At 48.1% G+C, this 25422-nt stretch overlaps 1 protein-coding gene across 4 annotated transcripts in view; it reads left to right on the top strand.

Moving 5' to 3' along the window:
- The window catches only part of LOC102448849 (scavenger receptor cysteine-rich domain-containing protein SCART1-like), a 122646-nt gene that overhangs the window by 12389 nt on the left and 84835 nt on the right, over positions 1-25422 (top strand). Inside the window, exons 3-7 of one of the 4 annotated variants that reach the window (XM_075903282.1) lie at positions 1576-2016; positions 3431-11525; positions 12204-14599; positions 15258-15307; positions 16443-16821. In XM_075903282.1, the coding sequence (XP_075759397.1) occupies positions 16752-16821 (70 nt within the window). In that variant the 5' untranslated portion in view covers positions 1576-2016; positions 3431-11525; positions 12204-14599; positions 15258-15307; positions 16443-16751. Of the gene's footprint in view, positions 1-1575; positions 11526-12203; positions 14600-15257; positions 15308-16442; positions 16822-25422 lie in introns of all 4 variants that reach the window. The other 3 variants (XM_075903264.1, XM_075903288.1, XM_075903274.1) reach the window with 3 other exon arrangements.

Here is a 25422-nt window from a genome sequence, read left to right as displayed (position 1 = left end):
TGGTTAAGCCTTGCTTTCCTAGTGCCCCATCACAGAACCTCTACTATGAAAATTGTTCTGGCATCCCTAACAATAGGCAGATATCAGGGTGGAAACTCACTACAACAGTGTCATATGAACATCTTTTCTCACTTTCAGGTGGCATTGTAAATAATTGGCCAATATTATCTCCCATAGCTGTAAACAAACTTGTTTGTTTTAGAAATTGGCTGAACAAGAAGTAAGACTGAGTGGACTTACAGGTTCTAATGTTTTATATTTTATTTTTTAGTGCAATTTTGTAAAAACAAACAAACAAAAACCTGCATTTGTAAGTTGAACTTTCACAATAAAGAGATTGTGCTAACGTACTTGTATGAGGTGAATTGAGAAATACCATATATTTATTTCTTTTTTTTACAGTGAAAATATTTTAATAAAAACAACGTAAAGTGAGCACTATACACTTTATTCTGATCAATATATTTGAAAATATAGAAAACATCCAAAATATTTAAATAAATTACATTATATTATTGTTTAGCAGTATGATTAAAACTGTGATTAATCACCATTTTTTAAATCTAATAATTAATAATGGTATCCAGGTTAGTTAATTTTTATTTGCAGAAACATTTATGAAAAGTCAAATTGTGTTAGGGAGAATACTTCTGCAAATATCTAATTCATGCAAGTATTCACATGGCAATTATTTACCCAATCATGTGGAAAGATTTTTATTTACTTAACGTAAGAACTTAAGAACGGCCACACTGCATCAGACCAGAGCTCCATCTAGCCCAGTATCTTGCTTCTGACAAGAGGCTGGATCCAAATGCTTTAAAGGGAATGAATATCTTAGGGAAAGGATCAAGTGATCCATTTCCCGTAGTATAGTTTGAACTGCTGGCAATAAGAGAGTTAATGATACTCAGAGCATGTGGTTGCATCCTTGACCATCTAAGCTAATAGCCATTGATGCATTTATCCTTCTTAGCTACATCTTTTTTGAAGGCAACTATGCTATGACATTCAACCTCATCCCTAGCAATGAGTTTTGTGGGGTTATGCATTGTGTAAAGAAGCACTTCCTTATATTTGTTTTAAACCTGCTGCCCATTAATTTCCTGTAGCTGCTGCCTGAAGCTATCTGAGGCTCATGCTTAAAAAGACCTCCAACTACAGCCGTGTCTCAGATGCTTCTCCACTGCCTATGTCCTTGAGGGCAGCAAACTTTTCTCACTGTCTGCTCTGGTTGCTCTTGTGGACATTACAGCCATGGAGCCAGACTTGCTGGAAAGCAGTCACAACCTCTTAGACCTGCTGCTGCACCTCCTGGTGCAGTTACTGAAGATTGCCCTTATGCACTGCAGGAAAAGGACCCACCACTCCCTGTGGGGCACCTCCTTTCCTCTTTTCACATGCTGCTCATGCAGCACAGCCCCTTTCACCCTCCCCTGAACACTGTGCACCATCTCTTCTGGTGCCAGGAATGGGGTAGTTGGAATTGGTCCTGGTGTAGGAGAAGGGGGGTTGGGCTCTGGGACTTCCTGAGAACCCTGGCAACCATGCAATTCTGTTTGTGTCCTTCTACAGGCCATCAACAACATCTGGCTGCGCAGGGTCATCATTCTGGGTGACGTGGACCTCACCGTGGCTGACTTCCCCACCATGGGCTTTCCCCAACTGCAGGGGGGTGGGATGGGGATGTTGATAGCACCCATAACACAATCCGGACCCCTGATCACCGGGCCTCTAATTATATCAGCTGGAAGGGTTACTTTTCAATCATGCTGCAGATCCTCGTGGACCACCGAGACTGGTTCACTTACATCAATATCAGGCGGTCAGGGAAGGCTCACAATGCCCGCATCTTCCACAACTCCAGCCTCTCCCAGAAGCTGGAGGAAGGCACTTTTTTTCCCCCGACCACACTCTCAGGGTCAGGGGCGTGGACATGTCACTGTACATCATGGAGCCTACTCTCTGCTCCTCTGGTTAATGAGGCCCTACACAGGACACCTGGACCCCACAAAGGTCAGCATGGTGCTGCTCTAGGCCCACGTCCAACCTCCAGTCCTACCACTCCAGAACCACTGTAGGGAAAGGAGGCAGGCTATATGTTCCCGCTCAAGGCCCTCATGGGGTTGGCGGTGCCTGTGAGTCTCTCAGGGTTGGGAGGGTGATATGGGAGATGTGGCTCACACCCTAATCACAGCTGGTCCATTAGGTTTCTTGTTACTCTTCGTATACCTTGCTAGCTGCAATTCCAATTGTGCTTTTGCCTTCCTGATTATACCCCTTTATTCTCAAATAATATATTTATACTTCTCCCAAGTCATCTGTCTAAATTTCCACTTCTTATAAGCCTCCTTTTTGTGTTTAAACTCACCAAGGATTTCCTCCACCTACTATATTTGCTTTTCTTACTGTGCATCAGGATGCTTTGTTCCTGTGTCTTCAATAAGCCTTCTTTAAAATACTGCCAGCTCTCCTCGATTCCTTTCCCCTTCATGTTAGCATCCCAGGGGATCCTGCCCATCAGTTCCCTTAGGGAGTCAAAATCTGCTTTTTTGAAATCCAGAGGCTGTATTTTTTCTGCTCTCCTTTTTTCCTTTGGTCAGGATCCTGAAATCTACCATCTCATGTTCACTGCTTCCCAGGTTGCCTCCCACATCTTATTCCCCTACTAGTTCCTCCCTGTTTGTGAGCAGCAGGTCAAGCTGTGCACAGCCCCTGGTCGGTTCTTCAGCACTTGTACCAAGAAGTTATCCCCAACATTTTCCAAAAACTTCCTGGATTGTCTGTGTACTGCTGTATTGGTCTTCCAACAAATGTCAGGTGATTAAAGTCCCCCACGAGAATCAGGGCCTGTGATCTGCAAGCTTCTCTTAGTTGTCTGAAGAAAGCCTCGTCTACCTCATCCATCTACCTGATCCGGCGGACTATAGCAGACACCAACCACAACATCACCCCTGTTGCTTCCACCTCTAAACTTAACCCATAGACGCTCAACAGGCTTTTCTCCCTCTACATGCTGGAGCTCTGAACAATCATACTGCTCTCTTACATACAGTGCAACTCCTCCACCTTTTCTCCCATGCCTGTTCTTCCTGAACAGTTTATACTTTTCCATGACAGTGCTCCAATCATGTGAATCATCCCACCAAGTCTCCGTAATTCCAATCAAATCATAGTTTTGACTGTGCCAAGGCCTTTAATTCTTCCTGCTTGTTTCCCAGGCTTCTTGCATTTGTGTATAAACATCTTAGATAACTAGTTGATCGCCCTACCATCTCCATTTGAATTAGGGGTCCTCCTTTGTTGCTCCTTCCTCCTTTTATTTCTTCCAGGTACCCCACTTCCCTCAGGGCTTAGTTTACCATCCCCCAACAAACCTATTTTAAAGCCTTATTTTGTCCGCGAACATGCTCTTTCCTCTCTTGGTTAGGTGGATCCCATCTCTTCCTAACAATCCTTGTGCCTGGAACAGAGTCCTATGATTGAAGAAACTAAAGCCCTCTCCAACACCACCTGTGCAACCACGCATTTACTTCCAGAATTCAAGAATCCCTACATGGATCTCTTCCTTCAACAGGCAGGATGGACGAGAACACCACTTGTGCTTCAAGTTCCTTGATCCTTCTTCCCAGTGCTACAGAATCTGCAGTGACCTTCCCAGGGTCATTCTTGGCCATATCATTGGTTCCTACATGGAAAAGCAGGAGGAGGTAGCAATCTGAAGGTTTGATATGTTTTGGAAGACTCAGTCACATCTTGAATCTAGCTCCTGGCAAGCAGCACACTTCAAGATTCCAAGTCTGGTTGTCAGATGGATGACTCCGGCCCTCTTAGGAGGGAGTCTCCGACCATCACCACCCGTCTTCTTCTCTTGGGGGCAGTGGTTGTAGAACCCCCATCCCTAGGACTACGCATCCCATGCCTACTGGTAAATGGGGTCTGTGACGGACTGGGCTGGGTCTGGGCACCGCTGAGGGTTTCTGCTCAGGGTGAATTGCTCAAAGCCAGGGCTACTTTCAGCCCTCGACTGGAGACCTTTCCCAAACAGGCCACAAACCAATCTCACAGAGTGCTTTGGCTGCGATCAGGCCAGCAGGAAGCTGCATGAGAAAAGCCCCTCAGACACCCCAGCTCTCCATGTGCCACAATCAGCCCTGGGCCTACACGCAAGTGAGGGGTTACAGAACCCAATCTCACCTACCCCGAATGGGTTCTTCCGGTCCCAAAGAACCAGCCACAAATCCCTGGTCAGTTTACACCTTGGATTTTACCCACAAAAAGCACACTGTGCCAGTCCTTTAAAATTTATAATCTAACGGTTTATTAATGAAAGAAAAGGTCGAGAGTACAGTTATCATATATATATATATATAGATAGTAGCCCAATGTCTGAGACTGTAACGCTGTAGCATTATGAGTTGCCTCTAGGGGGCGCTGTTGCCTTCTACCATGGCACTTGGCTGACTTTTGCACCGCTCAGCTGGGCTGCCGCAGGGGAGCAAGTGGTGCAAGCGGCCATTTGGGCCCCATGCTGCATGGGGCCCGGGGCCCAAATGGCTGCTTGTGCCGTTTGCTTCCCTGTGGCAGCCCGGTTGATTGGCGCAGAAGTCAGCTGAGCACCACAGCGGGAGAAGAAGAGGGGCGGGGCGGTGACATACATGGCCAGGGGCGGGGCCAGGCCATGTACATAACCTTCCTGCCCCCCCTTCGCATTCCGCTGGGGCGCTCAGCTGACTTCTGTGCCGCTCAGCCGGGCTGCCGCGGGGGAGCCCAAACGACCGCTTGCTCCGACCCCTGGCCGTGAATGTCACCGCCCGACCACCCTAGCCGAGTGCCACGGTAGGAGGTGAAGAGTGGTGGGCGGTGACGTACATGCCTAGAGGGCGGGGCCTGGACAAGCATGCATCCCTGATGGAGACAGAGGAGACTGCAGGAAAGAGTGAGAGGCAGGAGGAGGAGAAGAGAAAGGGAGAGACGGAGAAAGAGGTAGAAGGCGGAGAGAGAGACAGGGAGGCAGGAGGAGGAGGAGAGAGACACGGAGCGAGAGACCGGCGGCTGAGGAGAGAAGACAGACGTGGAGGAGAGATCTGAAAATCCCGTCTGATGACGTGCTAATTGGCTAGTTAAGGAGATTACACTACATGCACCAATCCCCAAGTTCTTGATACAGGCTCTCAGCACAGATGTTATAAACTGCTAGCTTAGAAGTCTCTGGTGTACATCCTATGTCAGGATGGGTCTACAGTCCTTCCTGGCACTCTGTCCCTCACAAAGCTGCATCTGGGATCAGTAGCAGAATTGAAGACACGATGGAGGCTGCTTCATGGCACTTTATATCCATTCCTAGTACCTTCCAATATCCCTGTGTCCCATGCCTGCAGCCATTAGATACTGACTGGTTCGCAGGTGTGTATTGGGCACCTTGAGAGCCACTGTCCTTGGGGCCATGCTAATTAGCAGAGTCAGTCATTGGACATTCCTTCCTTACAGCAGGCAGTCCAGGCCCACTGCTCTGTCCCAGACAGAGAACATCCACAGTACAAGCACAGAGTCCATACTCATAACTCCACATATAAACATCATACAAGTACATGAGTAGCATACATAGAATCAGTAGAACATAAGCTTTCATCTGATACCTCCCTTTGCTCCCTTTGTACATACCCTTTGTACATACTTTGGGGTGACCACCACCCTGTGGTAGCAGCCAGATCATTGCTGCACCCTTTAAAATCCAGTAACATGACACCAGTAGATGGGGTATCCTTCTGATCTCCTCCCTGGGAGGTCTCTGCCAAAGCATTCTCCACACTAGTGCCTGTGCAGAAAGCCTGAAAGCAGTTGCTTGTCACCACCAGAATTGGCGATACTTGAGTTGGCTTCCTTCTCATTGACTACGTCTAGACTGGCATGATTTTCCGCAAATGCTTTTAACGGAAAACTTTTCCGTTAAAAGCATTTGCGGAAGAGAGCGTATAGATTGGCACGGATGCTTTTCCGCAAAAAAGCCCTGATGACCATTTTCGCGATCTGGGCTTTTTTGCGCAAAACAAATCTGAGCTGTCTACACTGGCCCTTTTGAGCAAAAGCTTTGTGCAAAAGCACTTTTGCCCGAATGGGAGCAGCATAGTATTTCCGCAAGAAGCACTGATTTCTTACAGTAGGAAGTCAGTGCTTTTGCGGAAATTCAAGCGGCCAGTGTAGACAGCTGGCAAGTTTTTCCGCAAAAGCACGTGCTTTTGCGGAAAATCTTGCCAGTCTAGACACAGCCCTAGAGGTTATAGGCTGCCAGTTTTCTTCCTTGTTCTGTACTGCCCTCACTGGTTCTTCAGCCTGCTGTGCCTGCAGTTTTCATCCTCTCTGATGGAAGGTAGGGTTGATACTTGGGCCTCCAGTCCTCTAATTTTTATTTCTTGCACTTAGTGCAGATTAAATCCCTTTTATCTCCAGGAGGAAAACAAATATGGCACATGCTATGCAGGTAACAACAGACCTATTACTATCCATACTGTAGGGCTACGTCTAGACTGGCATGATTTTCCACAAATGCTTTTAACGGAAAAGTTTTCCGTTAAAAGCATTTGTGGAAAAGAGCGTCTAGATTGGCATGGATGTTTTTCCGCAAAAGCACTTTTTGCAGAAAAGCGTCCGTGCCAATCTAGACACGGTTTTGCGGAAGAAAGCCCCGATCGCCATTTTCACTATTGGGGCTTTTTTGCGCAAAACAGTTTTCAGCTGTCTACACTGGCCCTTTTGCACAAAAGCATTTCCAGAAAAGGGCTTTTGCCCTAACAGGAACATCAAAGCATTTGCGTAAGAAGCTCTGATTTTGGACAGTAGAACGTCAGTGCTTTTGCACAAAATCAAGTGGCCAGTGTAGACAGCTGGCAAGTTTTTCCACAAAAGCAGCCTCTTTTGCGGAAAAACTTGCCAGTCTAGACACAACCCAGATGTTTATAAATGCCTCCTTGAAGAGCAGGAGAGAAATAAAATTCAAGAAAAAGACCACAAACCACCATGGGGTTCTGCTAGGGCAAACTCCTCCGTTGGCTGCTCACTGTATTTGCTCTGGCTGCCTTTTTATAAGGCAGCTGGGTAGGCCCGTCTCAAAGCCATGCCTCTAATGCAATCAGCTCCTGAAGGCCCACCTGGAACAAAGCACTCCCAATTCACACTTTTCAAACTGCCGCTCTTATCAAACTGCCAAACACACAGTCTAACAAATGTTCACAGATACTCACCTCACCAGCTCACAACATAGTGCCCCAAAAGCCACACTTACCTGAGCTCCTCTTAGATGTTTTCCAGGCAAACTCTCATGTTGGCTGCTGCCCTGTTCACCGCTAACCCAAACTCAACCCCCAAACTTTTTGCATAAAGCCTCCGCCTGAGCTGTTACTTGATTTGACACGTGGATTTTTCTAGAAATACAATAAACTGTAAGGCTGTGTCTACATTGGCGCGATCTTGCACAAAAGCGGCTGCTCTTGTGCAAAAACTTGCTGCCTGTCTACACTGGCCATGTGTTCTTGCACAAGTAAACTGATTTGCAAATGATTCTCTGAAGCTTTGTAATTGTTTCAGCTGCATTACCTTTTAAAGTCTACACCTCTTTGTAATACCTTGCAATGTTGTACCTTTTTGTAACCTTCATCCACTCTGCTTGTAACTTGCTCTAAATTGCATTCTCCCCTGAGATATGGATATGTGTGTGTGAGTGGAGACTATTGTGTGTTTGGGATTAGAAACTGCAAGGCTGAGCATATTGAGTCAGGTGATGAGTCATCAGACCAATCAAGGAGACACACTTGCTCTGACATCTGGATCAAGGGAAGTCTGGGCATGCTCCCTGGTGATGAATGTAGATGAGTCACAGGAGTTGTACAGAGGCAATAAGAGAGAGCAGGAGGCAAAAGTCCTCTTTCTCAAGCTAGAAGTTCTCTTTCTTTTCTGACTAGCTCCCCAACTATGATCAGCAGACAGACCCTCCAGAATCAACATGCCTTGGCTCCTTCTGCAACCCATATGCCTGTGTAAGTGTGTGAGTGCCTGAGGGAAGGAATGAAAGTGTGTGAATGAGTGACTGAATATGTGTGTGTGTGTGTGAGAGAGAGAGAGAAAGCTGGTGTGTGTGTGAGAGAGAGAGAAAGAGAGAGCTGGTTCCCTTTTAGTTTAAACCTTTACTGGGAGCTCTATCCACGTTAGGTTAACCATATAATGCATATAGTGGAGTGTGTTACCAGATTTGCCCAGTACTCTGCGGTATGCTCATTTATCAGGGTTACTCTTATGGGACTGGGGGAAGGTTAACCATTCTATCAGTGTGCTGTTTGTGCTCTCATATGGAGCTGAATTCTCCCTGCTGCCAATTCCCCCTCCCACTGGAGCTCTCCTGCAGCTTTCCTTGATGCATGTCGCAGAGGATGGCCACACGCTCCCTCATGAGGTCCTCCTGGACTCTCCTGTGCTTGTAGCTCCCCTAGGGTCAGGCAGCTGCCTCAGTTGGCAGTGATCATCCCTCAGCGACGGGTGGTCCTGCTCTGGAGAATGAAGAGAGAGAGGTGGCCACTCATCCATGCAGGGACTGTCCCTGAAGCTATACCCTCCTCTGTAAGCAGTGAGCAACAGTCCTTGGGCCAGAGAATAGGCATGTCCCCACAGACAATTAGCCAAGGGAAGTGTCTGTCCAAACTGGGATCCCATGAGCAGGAAAGGGGCCTGGAAGAGCCTGGCCTTCCATGAGGCCCACATACACACCTGCTCCTGGCAGCACTGTCCATGGGAGTGGGTGGGGCCTCATGCAAGTAGGCATGCCTGGGCATTCCATGTGTGGCATTCCTCAGTCTGTGTGGGGCCGTGTGCCCCGCCTGCTTCCAGCAGTGGCTGGTGCTGGGAGAGCATCCCCCTGGGGGTCAAACGTGTGTGGCCTTCCCAGAGCTTGTAAGCATGGTCCTGTGGATGCTCCGGGACTGCCTCCTGTTGCTACATGGCACAAACTGGCGCTGCACATGCTTCCACGGGCATAGAGAGCAGCACGATGTCCAGGCTGAGCAATGGTCACATCCCATCCCCTCTGCACCTGCCTCCCCCACTCTGTGTGTGAGACAAACTGAGATCACTCGCCTGATGATCCCTCCTCACTCTCAGAGGATGCCTGCAAAACATCCAGGGCCTGGGGTACCGGCTCCAGGGTGAGGGTAACTGTCTTGGCCATCCCCTCCTCCTCCTGCGGCTCTTCCTTGTCCTCCTCCTCTTCACCAGGGAGCCCCAGGTGGGTGATGACAGGCATCTCAAGTCTGGAGTCCACCACCACAAGTGGGGAAGGGGCTAAACCACCCCCCAGGATTTGGTGGAGCTCCTGGTAGTAGGGGCAGGACTGGGGTCCTGCCCCGGAGTGAGAGCTATGTTCCCTGGCCCTGGCGTAGCTCCTTCACTTTGCTCTGTACTTATTCTAGTGTCCTGGAGGGATGGCCTCTCATGGCCAGAGCCTCAGCCACCCAGCGGTATATGTCCACATTCTGCCTCTGGAGCAGAGATCCTGCAGGGTCTCCTGCTCACCCCACAGCTCCAAACTTGGTGATTGTTGAACCTTGCAACTTCGTAATCTTTGTAACTCTCAGTCGCATTGCTTGTAACTTGCTTACAAACTTGCTCTTTGCATTTATAAGAACTGGGTGGCTCCTGTCACTCTGGCAGGGGTCTTTTCTCCAGGTTTGTCACTGAGGAGCATGCCCAGACCTCCCTCATTCCTGGTCCTTTGTTTGCTAAGTGCAGCCTTGTGTCTTTAATTACTCCCCTCCTGGCTCCACATGTTTTGCCTTGAGGGAGGTCTGGGCATGCTCCTCAGTGACAAATCTGGAGGAAAGACCCCTGCCAGAGTGACAGGAGCCACCCAGTTCTTATAAATGCAAAGAGCATGTGGCAGAAGCCCTCTTTCTGACCAGCTCCCAGGATCCATGGCTAGAGGCAAACATGGGGAGTCAATATGCCTTGGCCTGCTCTGCAACCTTTTGCCTGGGTAAGTGTGTGAGTGCCTGAGGGCATGAATGAATGTGTTTGAATGAACTAATGAAGGTGTGTGTTTGTGTGGGTGAGAGAGAGCTCAGTCCCCTTCTGTTTAACCCTATAGTGGCATTCAGTGACTGCTCAATCTCCTTGAGTTTCACCCTACAGTGGATTGATAATTCCTCATTTAGGGTGTGTCTAGACTACAGGGTTTTTTCTGAAAAAACTTCTGCATCTAGACTGCTGCTGCTTTCTTTCTAAAGTAAATTGAAAGAAAGCGGCAGTTTTTTTGACCGCGGAAAACCTCATTTTACAAGGAAGAATGCCTTTTTTTGAAAGTGCTCTTTCGAAAAAAGGTGCGATGTAATGCAAACTGTGCTTTTTTCGAAAGAGAGCATCCAGACTGCTTAGGTGCTCTCTTTCGAAAAAGCGGCTTGCTTTTTCAAAAGTACTGGTTGTAGTCTAGATGCTCTTTTTCAAAAGAGGCCTGCAGTCTAGACGTAGCCTTAATAAATCCACATGAGTATAACCCTGGGATGGTATCCAGTGACATTTGGAGTAACACTGGGTGCCTGCAGCTTTAAGAGCCGGCAGGAGACAGGAATTATAGAATTCTGATTAGTTTGGATGGAGCGGCCGCCAGGGCACCTGTGTTAGTTCCTGAAGGCCTCTTTTTTCAAAAGAACTCCCTTTTCCACATCCACCCCCACACACATCCGAAAGGCAAGTGTGGACGCTCCACAGGGGTTTTTGTGTAAAAACTGGCCTCCAGGGAAAAACACCAGTGTCCGTTTGGATGCTCCATAGCAGTCAATCACAACGCTCTTGTTCCTGTCTGCTGGTCCCTCTTAAAGGGGCAGGCACCCTGCACAGCCATTCCGGCAGGAAACTTGCCCACAGCCAGCTGCCTTGCTGTGGCGCTCTGCCGGCACAGATGGTGGAGCAAGCAGGTGCTCAAGACCCTGCTGGCCCTGACGGATCAGCCACAGGACCCCCTGCTTCCCAGGGGCAGCAAGCGCTGCGCACCAGTGTGGTCAGGCACAGAAATTGTGACCCTCCTCAAATTGTGGGGTGAGGAGTAACTGCTCCAGGAACCCCGGGCAAACTGCAAAATGCCAAAATTTTCACCCGCATGGCCACATCCCTGACAGAGTGAAGTCACCCTGCCCGGACCATGGAACAGGTCCGGGCCAAGGTGAAGAAGCTCCATCAGGGATATGTGAGGGTGACGGAGTGGAGGGGACACTCAGGGGCAGGACCCCACATCTGCCCCTACTACAAGGAGCTCCACCACATCCTTGGGGGGGCAGAACCCTCTTCCCCTCCATTGTGCTGGACTCCGGGCTGGAGCAGCCCATTCTCCAGCGCCTGGAGCCTGTTCCCGGGATAGAGGAGCCGGAGGGCCAGGTGCAGCCGCCATCAGAGCAGGGGGACGAGGACCAGGAGAGCAGGACCATCACTCTGTCCCTGGAGCCTGGACATCTCCCAGGCCTCTGAGAAGGCTTGGGAGGGATCTTCAGGTATGTTAGTGCACGCACGCAGAGAGGGCTGGGGAGGTAGCTGCACAGGGGGCGGGAGGCACAGTGTCATGGGGGCAGCTAGGCCAGCACGTGCTACTGCAGTATGGACACGTGACCACTGCAGCCAGCCCCTCAACCTGCCCAGGAGCCTGCTGCCAGCCTCATGCCTAGCCAAATGAGTCCTGCTCCCAGGGGGAAGGAGGTGCAGCCAGCTGCGAGCAGGCTAACAGCAAGGGCACAGGCACCACCCCACACACGTGCCAGAGTGCTGATCGCAGCACATGGGCATGCCTGCACATGAGAGGCAGCAGCCATTCCCACTGATAGCCCAGAGAGCTGCAGCTGTGCGTGCAGACCCCAGGGAGGGGAAGGCTGCTTTCGGCTCCTCTGCCACCCATGAGAGGATCCACTGCGGCTGAATGCTTCCCTTGCCTGCCTGTCCCTAGTGTGTGTGAGGGAAGGGGAAGGTGGGATAGGGCTGCACAGTCCTCTGGCCACCTTGGGGCCCTTGTGACACAGGGCGTGCTATGCAGGCCACACATGGCCTTGCACCTGGGACATCCCCTTCCTGTGGGTCGTGGATTGATGCGGTCGCTGCTTTCACAGGAGGGCATGGCCTCAGGGAATGCATGTGCAGGGGTGGACTGACCACCCCTCTCTCTTATGTCTTCTCCACAGTTGGAGCAGCCGGGACAGTGGGCCGGGCCACACCACCACAGCAGCCACCTGCCAGACTCCATGGGAGCTGCAGACGAGCCAGTCCTGGGGAGGAGCTGATGCACCATCACATCGAGGTGATGCACGACATACATGCCACCTTGTCGCACTGGCTAAATGCTGACCTGGAGTGGTGGCAGCAGACATGGAGTGACCTGATGGTGCGCTGCAACACCCTGGTTGATATCCTGTCCCGCCCAAAGGAACAGGTGCCTGCTGCTCCCACCCTCCTGTTCCTCCTTCTATCCCCATGGCCCCCCGATCTGCCCACCCTGCCATGCCTTTCCTCCCTCCCCAGGCCATGCCTCTGTTCCCTCCCTTCCCCATGGCAATGTCTCCTCCCCCAGTCATGCCTATGGCCCCTCCTATGGTCCCTCCTCCTGCCCCCCCACCAACCCTGGCCCCACTCCAGCTGCCCCTCCTGCCCACCCCATAAGCGTCCCCAGAGCTGCCCAACCCCAATGACGTCCCCGCACCTGAGGGGGGCTCAGCAAGCCAGCCCACCACTCCTCCCAGCCCTCAGCCCCCTCCCAGTAATGATCCCCCCTCCTAGTTCAGACACTCCCCCTCCCCCTGGCCACCATCATTTATGTTTAACAACTCCTTCCACCTCAGGAAGGGGTCAGTGACTTGTGAGTGCCAGATGCTCCTTGTGAGACATGTGCTAGGCTCAGCAGGGAAGCACCCAGGTAAGCTATCTGCTGAGCCTGTGAGCTTGTGATCCTGGCCAGACCCTAGCAAAAAGGGGGAATTTATCCCGGCTGAGAATCCCTTTTAAACCTAGGCATTAATTCAACTCCAGAGTCACCAGGGATATGGGGTCATAGTGTAGCAGACCCTGTGTGTCCTTCTGAGGGTTGAGGTCACATATTAGCAGGTGGAGGGGGAGAGTTCTGGGAGAAAACTTTTGTCTCCTGCCCTGTTCTGGGTACATCCTATCCCCAGAGCGTATGTGAGCCCCTCGCTGACAGGAATGAACCTCCCGTTGCCCTGGGTGGTGAGCCAGGTGTCTGGGCACTGAGCTTCAAGTTCTCCCTCTGTAGCACCTTTCCCCTAAGGCTGCCCAGTCCTATTGCTATTTATCCTCTGCCTTCCTGCCCCTGGGCCTCTCTCTCTAGGTCTCTGGGCAGGGAGGAAGCGCTGTCCATTCTGTCCTCACTCTGGGCTGCAGATGCTTGGTCTGTCTCAACACCCTGCACAGATGAACCTTGTCTTAGGAGGAGGTCCCCTGGACCCACCCCACCCCATCAAACTTGAGTGCTGGTGAGGCAAGAGACCTGCCCCACATGGAGGTAAAAGCTATTCCCACCTGGGTGACAGGGGCACTAGAGATGGAGACCTGGGCCTAGGTGCAGTTCCCCAGCTCTGGATCCCAGCCCTGGCACTGAGGCATCTGTCTCACTGAGCTACACTTGTCTTATTCCTAGAAACAGAGTCCATGCAAGATGCCCAGGACTCCTGAGTGCATTTCCTGTAGGAGGCTCCGTGCCCTCTGAGGCGAGGAGAGTGTAACCCTGGAAAACATTTCCATTGCCTGCCCCTCTCAGCTCTGCTTCTTCTAGCAGTGCCATGGGCCCCTGAATGCAAGGCCTGAACTGAGGGCCACAAAACCTCCAGTGTGCCCTAGAGGGGAAAAGACCCAGCTGCTCGCTTCCATCAGGCCTTAGTATGGGTGAAAGGGACTGAAGGAGGTTCTACTGAAGGGCAGAATTGGTGGAGGAGATGACAGATTCCAAGGATGCCCACTGTGGTCTGGGGACCCCACACAGGGATCAGACAAGGCCACCATTATGCTGCACCCAAGGTAGGAGGGGGTGCTGATCTAGAGGGAACAAGCACCTCTCTCCCCATTGTAACAGAAGCTTTGAGAGATTCTCCGTTGGGTTCCTGAGCCCCTCTGGGTCTATGCTTCAGGGTCTTTTGGGAAAAGGGGAACTGAGGTTTATGATCTGAACATGCCCCTGCAAGGCTCCTCTAGCTCACTCCTCCCCCCACCCCCACAGACACTGGAGAGAGACACTCCCTGCCAGGAGAGGTGAGGGAGGAAGGTAAAATGCTGATGGATGCAGAGGACACCAGCTAGGGAGAGTATCTAACTGCTCTACAAACTGCTTCTGCACCAAAAGTGTCAGGAAACCAGCTAGGCATTGGGACCCCCATAGAAATGAGCCCCCTCCCTTGAGACTTCAAGTAGGCGCAGTGGAACATGAGGGTGAGCATGCCTGCAATGTATATATTGGGGGATGAGTCTATGTTTATGCCCCCCAATGTTTTCTATCCCCAAGACAGCTCATGGAGACAATAGGGGCTGCAGAAGCTGCCACCTGTGTAAAAGCAGATTGATTACCACAGAAAAGGTACAACTCCCTAACCTAGCCTGCTCCTGCTTTTCAGCTATTGTGGGTCCTGACTGAGACGTGCAGCCCAGAAAGGGGGCCAGAGCACGTGCACCAGGTGGGGCAGCCACTGACACATCCCCAGAATATAGGGACATCTGGTAAATCCAGGAACTGGGGCTTCTGCCCCTTCCTGCATCATACTGCCCCCATGGGAAAACTTTGTACACACAGAAGATGTAAGGTCACACTGGTGGGGGTGGAGCAATGTGCTCTTCCCAATGTATGTTGGGTGGCCAAGGGGGAAGCCTTGGAGGCCCAACCTGAAAGAAGGGTGAACCTGGAGAGCCCACAGGGAAGATACATAGATTGTGGAGGCTAAGAAGTGGTTGACAGTGCGCCCAGGAAGGGCTGTAGGAAAGGCCTGGTGAGAGGCTGATATATGAAGGAACCCAGGGCAGTGGAGTGTTTGTGAGGATCTGAGTTTGCCTGATCACTATAGGGCCCTTGACTGGAATCCAGAGAAGAGGATTCCTGGTTCTCTGAACTGAGTTCTTCAGGCTATGTCTACACTACTAGATTATTATGAAATAAGTTATTCCTCTTCACAAGCAGGAGTTATTATTTCAAAATAACAAGCCCCTTATTGCAAAATAACACCCACTCTGTTATTTCCCAGTGTAGACATGCTGCCTTCAAAGACCCTGGAGACCAAAGGTGGAGGCATTGGTAAGTATGGACAGGTGTGAAGCTGTTGGACTTTGTTTATGGAGCTCTCAGTTACCCTGCAAGGGAGGGTCTACAAGTGATGTGGCAGGGTTATGCTAAATAATTGCCTGCACAGAGAGTCCTGGAGAGGGTTGCCAGCTACTCCACAGTACCAGGGTTGGTGACTGATAACTACAGCTGTTCAAAAAGTTGTAATTTCCTTCCATGGGAAATTCCTAACTCCTGGGGAAGGAAAAAAAGGGCGGGAGGGGAGAGATTGTTTCTGAACAAAAGCCTGAAATTTCCCATTAGAGGAAAAACCTGAAAAAAAATAAATTGTTCTGGGAATGTCTAACTGAAGTTGAGTCAGACTAGAGCCCAGGCTCCAAGGCTCCTGGTGCAGCCATAGCTCTCAGGACTTGCAGACTCATAGTTCTCTGTCAGCAAAGAGGAAGAGCTGAACATCCTGGCTTGAGTTGAAACTCTGAGACTGCTAGTTTAGCTGGCAGGCCTGGGCTTCCTGGCCCCATGACTTTTTGCATGGCATGGTGGATCCTGGTTAGCTCATGGTGGGGTTGCTGGAATCACAGTCTCTGAAGGTTTGGATTCCCTAGCAGCCTGTCAGACAAGCTGGTAGCATAACAAACAGGGTCCCATTGGAACCTGATCATTTTGGGTCATAAGCTGGTGAAAACTCATGTTTCAGTAGAACACTATGTTGCTACTCAATAAGCATTTTCTGACCCCAAACCCTCCTTCACTAGAAAATTCCTGACCAGCTCTTTGCTTAACCCACTCAATGTGCACTCAGCATGAGCCTAAATACACAAGCCGCACAAAACTGCAGCCACTGGTGATGACACCCTCCTACTGCTCCTGCTCCACCCTGAGCAGTCTGGGCTCCACAGAAAGAAGTCGGGCTTGTTCTCTGCACTTCCAATGCTGCTGATCGCAGTGGTAACAAATCCTGGTCTATGGATTTAGTGCAATGGCTAAAATTGGACCTGCACATCATTGTGGGGTTGAGTTTTAAAGGGATTTTTTCCCCTGTCAAATTTTCTTAATTGTTTTTTAAAATGAGCAGCAATTGAGGCTCTGTATTTATTCTCCTAATAAGGCAAAATCCTTATTCACACTGTTCTGCCCTATGCCGCAGAAGGCGATTACATGATGATCTGAGGCTGAAGCGAACGTGACATCAGAAGCGGACTCGTCATTCATATATGGTCACAGCTGTAGTTTTAAGATTGTATTGGATGTTTTGACTGCATAAAAGTTTAGATAAACTCTATGATAATGGCTAAAAAGGTGAATGTTGTTTCTATTGGTTCTTTCTGGCTGTTGATGCCAGCACCTGAATCTATATATTCCCCTGCAACTGCTTTGCTGTCACTTGTGAGATGCAGAGAAGCCCTGGCAGGTGCTCTGGTGCAGCCAGTGCAGTGTCAGGAGAAGTCGTGTCAGGATGGGAACGAAGGAACATCTCTCCAGTCAGCTGCTTTGGCTGATTCTCCTCTCCCTTCAGGGCCCTGTGGGTAAGTGCCTGCTTTATTTCCCTTACTTAGCTGAGCAGACTAGAACTAGCAAGTCAGTTTCAGTTCCACTAGAATTTCTTTTTATTCCAGAAGACAGTGAGAGAAAGAGCAAGAGTTAAAGTAAATTTATGATTCCAGTGATCTCCTGTACATTATCCTTAGAGGTAGGGGGAGGGGAGGGGACCGCGCTGGTTATAGATCGGCAATAATGAAAAATTTGACTCCTAGTCACAGACTGAGAGTACTTTATAAGTTATCCCATTTTTGTAGCCCTGTGAGCACAGAGTTGACTTTAGTGACACTAATGCTCTGATGCTTAAAAATTCCCAATAAACAAAAAGCCAAAGGAATTAAAAAAGGGGAGGGTCAAGGGAACTGTAGCTTTATGTCCCTGGCCAGCTCTGTGCCTCTGCATGAAACTTGTAACTAATTGCATGAGCATAGACCATACATCTAAAATAGTGTTACTGTGCTGTGTGTGTCAAACATACTGGGTCAATTTCAACGGCATTTGAATGACCTATGTACCAGGACTTTGAATGTATAGTAATAGTATATGGCTGTGAATTGCTGCAGTGTCAGATGCTGCTGTTCTGGAGCTGAAGTATAAACCAGTTAAGTTGAAGATGAGAATCAGTTTTTAGAAACCTCAAACATTTTGCTAGAGAAAAACAGTGGTATCACACCTGGTATGTATAGATCACAGATAGCTCTGCAATGTCTCTCTGCCTGGGAGGGTAGGAACTGGGAATTCCAGAGCAAGGGTTTTTCTAGAGCAGCTAATGTGGGATTTATATGTCAACTTGCCAAGAAATTCAAACAGAATTAACTAGAGTTTCAAGAAATCAAAACCAAGAAACTGGAAAGGATTTCATGGCTATTTTCATTATATCAAAAAATTCTTATGAAAATTAGTGCCCGTCTCTCTTCCTGACATTGGTGAGACCTTTGCGATGGGAGCAATCCCAGTGGGACTGTGTAGTCAGTGGGATGATGCCTATGAGCAAGGGCTCACCAGTGCTGCACAGTCTGGTCTTAAATAAATATAGGAATTCAAAGACGGAGAGGACACAAATGCACCAGGACCTGCAGATTGAAGGGATTTAAAAACAACATGGCCATCTTAAAATAAACTCCTCAGTCTAGGGTGAGTCTCAGAGAGGCAGCCATGTTAGTCTATAGCTGCAAAAACAATGAGGAATCCTGTGGCACCTTAGAGACTAACTGATTTATTAGGGCACAAGCTTTTGTGGGTAAAATCCACTTCATCAGATGAATTGGACTCCTCATTGTTTTTGCACTCTAGAGCAGTTAATGAAAGCTCCCTTCCAACACAGTTCTTTAAGACAGGTGTAACTTTAAACACGTCTTATTGTCCCCTGTGATTAAGTGCTTTGCTAGATGAGGACCATCAAGTGCATGGCATTGGTGTCCAGTGATGATGCCAAGCCAGTGTCTGAATTCTAATATATCAGCATTGCAAAACACGAGCCTCTGCATAACATAACCATTGGTTCCAGAGCATCTAAAAGGTACACTTCCCCCACACCATCTTCCCCAGTCACACACACACAACCACCCTACCAATTAACAATCAACATTAACATAATGCAGAATTCCAAATACTTAAAACCGACCTATTAAGAAAGCTCACTAGCAGCATCCAATTAATCTTGGACATGTCAGACTGATGCGTCCACCTGTGGATCTCCCCCCACATATCAGCAGTGCCACTGTTGTCAGGCAATGCTAAGTTTATTAGCTGTGGTTGTACCATGTCTAAGGATTCAACCTGCTGTGGCTGTTGCCCGTCTGAGACCCTCTTGGGACAGATGGCAGACACAATGCATGTGTCTTCCTCCCTTCTGAGATTTGGAGAAGGAGTTGCCTATTCCTCTTCAATGTCTGGAGTGACAACTTCACATGATTATGGGGTTATCTCTTGTAGGGTGACCAGATTTCTGGATTTTATTGGGACAGTCCCAAAATTAGGGTTTGTCTCATATGCAAAGTATTAAGCCAGTTATTCTCAACCCCATTCTGATTTTTCATATTTCCTATTTGGCCATCCTAATCTCTAGTGATACCACTGCTGTTTGCAACCATAAGAACATAAGAATGGCAGTACTGGGTCAGACCAAAAGTCCATCTAGCCCAGTATCCTGTCTGCCGACAGTGGCCAATGCCAGGTGCCCCAAAGGCAGTGAACTGAACAGGTAATGATCAAGCGATTTCTCTCCTGCCATCCATCTCCACCCTCTGACAAACAGAGGCTAGGGACACCATTCCTTACACATACTGGCTAATAGCCATTAATGGACTTAACCTCCATGAATTTATCTAATTCTCTTTTAAACCCTGTTATAGTCCTAGCCTTCACAACCTCCTCAGACAAGGAATTCCACAGGTTGACTGTGCACCGTGTGAATAAGAACTTCCTTTTACTTATTTTAAACCTGCTGCCCATTAATTTCATTTGGTGGTCCCCTACTTCTTATATTATAGGAACAGGTAAATAACTTTTCCTTATTCACTTTCTCCACACCACTCATGATTTTGTAGACCTCTATCATATTCCCCTTTAGTCTCCTCTTTTCTAAGATGAAAAGTCCTAGTCTCTTTAATCTCTCTTCATATGGGAACCGTTCCAAACCCCTAGTCATATTAGTTGCCCTTCTCTGAACCTTTTCTAATGCCAATATATCTTTTTTGAGATGGAGATCACATCTGTGTACAGTATTCAAGATGTGGGCATACCATGGATTTATATAAGGGCAATAAAATATTCTCTGTCTTATTCTCTATCCCTTTTTTAATGATTTCTAACACCCTGTTTGCTTTTTTGACTGCCGCTGCACACTGTGTGGACATCTTCAGAGAATTATCTACAATGACTCCAAGATCTCTTTCCTGATTAGTTGTAGCTAAATTAGCCCCCATCATACTGTATGTATAGTTGGGGTTATTTTTTTCCAATGTGCATTACTTTATGTTTAGCCACATTAATTTAATTTGTCATTTTGTTGCCCAATCACTTAGTTTTGTGAGATCTTTTTGAAGTTCTTCACAGTCTACTTTGATATTAACTATCTTGAGCGATTTAGTATCATCTGCAAACTTTACCACCTTTCTCTGTTTACCCCTTTTTCCAGATCATTTATGAATAAGTTAAATAGGATTGATCCTAGGACTGACCCTTGGGGGAACACCACTACTTACTGTCGTACTTTAATGTTCTGTACTGTCAGTGTTAGCATTGTCTGGCCCAGGTCGTCCTGGCGCGTTCCTGATAGGACCTCTACTCTGTCGGTCATGATAAACTTTTGGCTGGGTGTGTAACAATCGGTGCTCCCTTTATCTAAAGTGTTAGACCCCATGCACTTGGGTCAACACAGGAGATCTCTGAAAGCCCCCAGAAACGACAGAAGCAGGCAAGGTTTGAAATCACTTGATCAGGTTTATTGTCAAATGCGAAGCTCTAACAGTTGGTAACAGAGGGTATGTCTACACTACAATGTTAGTTCGAACTAACGGACGTTAGTTCGAACTAACATTCATAGCCGCTACACTAGCACTCCGCTAGTTCGAATTTGAATCGAACTAGCGGAGCGCTTAGTTCGAACTAGGTAATCCTCATTTTACGAGGATTGAGCCTAGTTCAAACTAGCTAGTTCGAATTAAGGGGTGTGTAGCCCCTTAATTCGAACTAGTGGGAGGCTAGCCCTCCCCAGGTTTCCCTGGTGGCCACTCTGGCCAACACCAGGGAAACTCTATGCCCCCCTCCCGGCCCCGGATCCCTTAAAGGGGCACGGGCTGGCTACGGTGCCCGTGCCATGTGCAAGCCTGCCAGCACCCAGCTAGCAGACCTTGCACCTGGCACGGCTCGAGCCAGCCACCCGATGTCCCCCAGCCCACCCCCTCTTCCCGGGACCAGGCTGGCGGCTCCCGGGAGCTTGCCCTGGACCGCAAGAGGCGGGCACCTTCCTGGGCTAGTGCGGACATCGTGGACCTTGGCAGGAGAGCTGCCAGCCTGGCCACCCAGGAGCAGGTGTGCATGAAAATCAAGGGGGTCCACTGAGACCCCCGACCCTGAGCCCTGAGCTTACAATGGCCGTCCTGGGTCAGACCAAAGGTCCATCTAGCCCAGTAGCCTGTCTGCCGACAGCGGTCAACCCTAGGGACCCTGGAGGGGATGGACCGAAGACAGTGACCAAGCCATTTGTCTCGTGCCATCCCTCTCCAGCCTTCCACAAACTTTGGGCAGGGACACCACTCCTACCCCCTGGCTAAGACTACTCCATGGACCCAACCTCCATGACTTGATCTCACGTCCCTTTAAACTCTGTTCTAGTTGTAGCCTTCACAGCCTCCTGCAGCAAGGAGTTCCACAGGTTAACTATTTGCTTTGGGAAGAACAACTTTCTCTTACTAGTTTCAAGCCTGCTACCCATTCCTTTCCTTTAGTGTCCTCTAGTCCTTCTTTAGGGGAACTCATGAAGAACTTTTATGAATGCACCCTCTCCACCCAACCCCTGCTTTTAGAGACCTCTGTCCTGTCCCCGCTCCATCTCCTCTTTTCTAAGCTGAACAGTCCCAGTCTCTGTAGCCTCTCTTCATCTGGGACCTGTTCCCAACCCCAGATCATGTTAGTTGCCCTCCCCTCTCCCAGCCTTTCTCTTCTCCTCTCCCACCTCCTTTTCCCAGTCTCCCCCAGTTTTGTTCAATAAAGACAGAGTCAATGTTGGAAGAAACGTTATCTTTATTTTGTACATCAATAAGAAGGGGGGCTAGGGAAGGGTAAGTGGAAGGAGGTGAGGGAGGAATGGGGTACGAGCCCCCGATGGGGAGGACTGGGCTGGCTCTGCGGGCTTCTGGGGGTGGAAGCTCTCCTGCAGCCCCCCGATTGCCCCCTCTCCCCAGATGGCAGCCTGCGGCAAGTGCAGCCGGGCTGATGGCCGAGTGCTGTGATGTGCCCAGTGTGGGCACTCCGGGCACTCCAAGCCAGGACTGCTTTGCAAGCGGGGCACCCCTTAGAACTGTCTGTCTGGGGTGGAGGTGGGGACCCTTTAAGCGCAGCCCTCGGCTAGCCTGAGACAGCATCTCCATGCTCTAAGTCCTCATCTGATGCCCTGCCGGCACTGCTTCCGGCCATCCTTAAGCCCTGTTCAGGGTCCACTTAATGTGGACTTGCTAGTTCGAATTAGCAAAACGCTAATTCGAACTAGTTTTTAGTTCTAGACGCGTTTGAAAAGTGTGTTTGAAAAGTGCATCTTGCAGGGATTTTACTCTAGTCACTGTACCTTTTAATTTCTGTTTAACTAACCTCCTAATTTTTGCATAGTTCCCCTTTCTGAAATTAAATGCCACAGTGTTGGGTTGCTGAGGTAGTCTTCCCACCACAGGAATATTAAATGTTATTATATTATTGTCACTATTTCCCAGTAGTTCTGTTATAGTTATCTCTTGGACCAGATCCTGTGCTTTACTCAGGACTAAATTGAGCATTGCTTCTCCCCTCGTGGATTCTGGTACCAGCTGCTCCAAGAAGCATTCATTTAAGATATCGAGAAATTTTGGCTCAGCATTTTGTCCTGAGGTGACATGTATCCAGTCAATATGGGGATAATTAAAATCCCCTACTATTATTTAGTTTTTTATTTTGATAGCCTCTCTAATCTCCCTTAGCATTTCATAGTCACTATTACTGTCCTGGTTAGGTGGTCGATAATATATCCTACTGTTATATTCTTATTAGAGCATGGAATTACTATCCATAGCGATTCTATGGTACATGGTGATTCATTTAAAATTTTTACTTAATTTGATTCTACATTTCCTATCACATATAGTGTCACTCCTCCCCCGCCCCTATCTTGCACAAACTGCTCTGTCCTTCTGATATATTTTGTACCCCAGTATGATTGTGTCCCATTGATTGTCCTCACTCCACCAGGTTTCTGGGATGCCTATTATATCAATATCGTCCTTTAAAATGAGGCACTCTAGTTCACCCATCTTATTATTTAGACTCCTAGCATGATCCATGGATGATAATAATTTGTTTGAAGTACATCTGGGGATCTGAATACAGTCCAGAATTGTGCCAGAAGAGGCAGGGGAAGGAAGAGGATGCAGGTGGGTTTCTGTATGTTTCCATGAAGTCATAACAGTACATGAACCTGTACATTCCCATGCAGACGGAGGCCAGCGTGATGTACTGGAAAGGATCGATATACAGGTTTATGTTTTTGGAGCCTAGCACGATAGCCCTTCTCCCTCCAGACAATTACCACAGGCAGAAAAAGAGTTATTTGAGTCCATCTATTCAGTGGCTGCTGTATTTTTCTCACAAAGAAAATACACCGATACGGCATGCTTGAGGGTATGTCTATACTGTCACCCTAGTTCGAACTAGGGTGGCTAATGTAGGCATTCGAACTTGCAAATGAAGCCTGGGATTTAAATATCCCGGGCTTTATTTGCATGTTCCCAGGCGCCGCTATTTTTAAATGCCCCGTAGTTCAAACTACCTGCCCATGGCTACATGTAGCACGGACTAGGTAGTTTGAATTAAAGCTCCTAATTCGAACTACTGTTACTCCTCATTGCAGGAGTAAAACACTGCCCTACATCTTTTGAAAGATGGATATGAGGTGGAAACACCCCTTTTCTGTAATTCTCACAGGACCTATCAACTGTGGGAAAAATTACTTTATAAAAAACTTATTGGATAATGCTGAACAAACGTTGACTCTGATGCCCGAGAACATTGTTTGGTGTTACAGCTGTTGGCAACCTCTGTATAAAGAACCGCTCTGTAAATATCCCTTTATAAATTTTGTAGAAGGGCTACCTGATGCTTTGGATGATGACCGTTTGTTTCCTACCAATAAAGTGAATCTGATTATCGTGGATGATCTGATGAATTCTGCTTGGAAAGTGATGAGATTGAGAGAGCCTTTATCAAGTACGTGCACCATAGGAACTTGAGCATTATGTATATCATTCAGAACGTATTTTGTCAGGGGGAAAAGAGCTGTACAATTAACCTAAATGCTAAGTACATGGTTCTGTTCAAAAACCCCAGGGATAACCTACAAATTGCTACACTTGCTCGGCAAATGTACCATGGCAAGGCTCAGTTCTTTCTAGAAGCTTTTGAGGATGCTACCAAAAGACCTTATGGCTACCTGGTGGTGGATTTAAATGCCTCCATGTCAGAAGTTTATAGACTAAGAACCCGTCTCTTCTCTCCAGACTGGCCGGTGGTTTATACTTTGAAAAGAACACCCGCCAGGTATAAAAAGAGATGATTTATCGGCAGACCCTTTTTAACAGCTGGGGGTTGCCGACCGAAAACATGTCTAGCTGCGTGAAGAGAAAGCTGGCTCTTTTAAAATTACTTAGCAAATCATCCCTTCAGCAAAGGAAGGCTATACTGTATTCGGCCTCTGATGATTTAGTAGCGGCCATCTCAGAAATAGCATTCAATACGTTAAAAGGAAACGTGCCTTTGACGCAGAATCAAGTGAGCGTGCTGAAAAAGAAACGCACGCTTATAAAAACATTGTCTAATAAAAAGGTCTCGCTTAAAAGAAAAAAGCATCTTGTGAAGCAGTCTGGGGGTTTATCGGCCATCTGTTAAGTTTTGCTGTCCCTCTGATAATGGGGCTTTTGAAGAACAGATAATGAAGTATGCAGAAAAAATTTACCTGGTGCCCAGCCACCAGCTGCTCCTCCAGCAGAAGAAAATATCAGAACAACCACAACTTGCTTACTAGATGCTGAAATGAAGTCTGTTCTTCAAATACGAAAAGGCTAAACTCTACAGTGCTGAGCTTTAGAGGTACCTAATATACATGAGACAAAGTGATACAGATAAAGGGAAAATAAGTCTGTTTCTACTGGAACAGAGTGACACCGCCAAACCTCCAGAAACAGCAAACACCTCAGACTTTGTGGTTCAGGAGGTGTTGGATAACGTGAATAAGTGTTATAAGAAAAACGCCTCAGTGTTGCTAAATAAGTTGGGCCAGGATAAAACTATCGCTTCCTGGAATGATAAAGGTGCATTTGTTGCAAAGGCTCGGTGGTTAATAGTTCTAACATGCTTAACTTAGTCAGAGCCGTCACCCAGACGCGTTCTGTCCCTAGCAGACATGTACCTAAAGGATGGGATGTGTTTATAAATGCCATGGCAAAACTAAACGTCCCATCATCCATCCTGGGCAGTGCAGACAACAGAGTTCTTTTGGAATGCCTGAAGGCCTCAGCCATTGACGCTGGGATGGATCGAGAAACACTGACCCCTTTTTTGCCTTCTAAAAAACGAAAATTGGCTAAACTATCTGAATGGCTCAGTGTGTGAAGTTTGTCACATTCTAAAAATCATTTTTGAACTTGATCACGTTTTGCTTTAAATAAAACACTTCTATCTATCTATCTAGATTTAATATATATATTAAATGTCTTGGTATTTTTTCTGAATTGTTCATTGTTTTTAAGAACAAAAATTAAGAAAAACAAACAGCAGTGCTTGGGGTGCTTTATTAAGCAACATGGCTATGAAAGTCATTGCAGTATACACATGTCTAAGTTTGC

The sequence above is a fragment of the Pelodiscus sinensis genome, chromosome 1, assembly GCF_049634645.1.
Source record: "Pelodiscus sinensis isolate JC-2024 chromosome 1, ASM4963464v1, whole genome shotgun sequence".
Taxonomy (NCBI): domain Eukaryota; kingdom Metazoa; phylum Chordata; order Testudines; family Trionychidae; genus Pelodiscus; species Pelodiscus sinensis.
The sequence above is the reverse complement of the archived record's forward strand: the minus strand, read 5'-3'. Positions and strand labels throughout refer to the sequence as shown.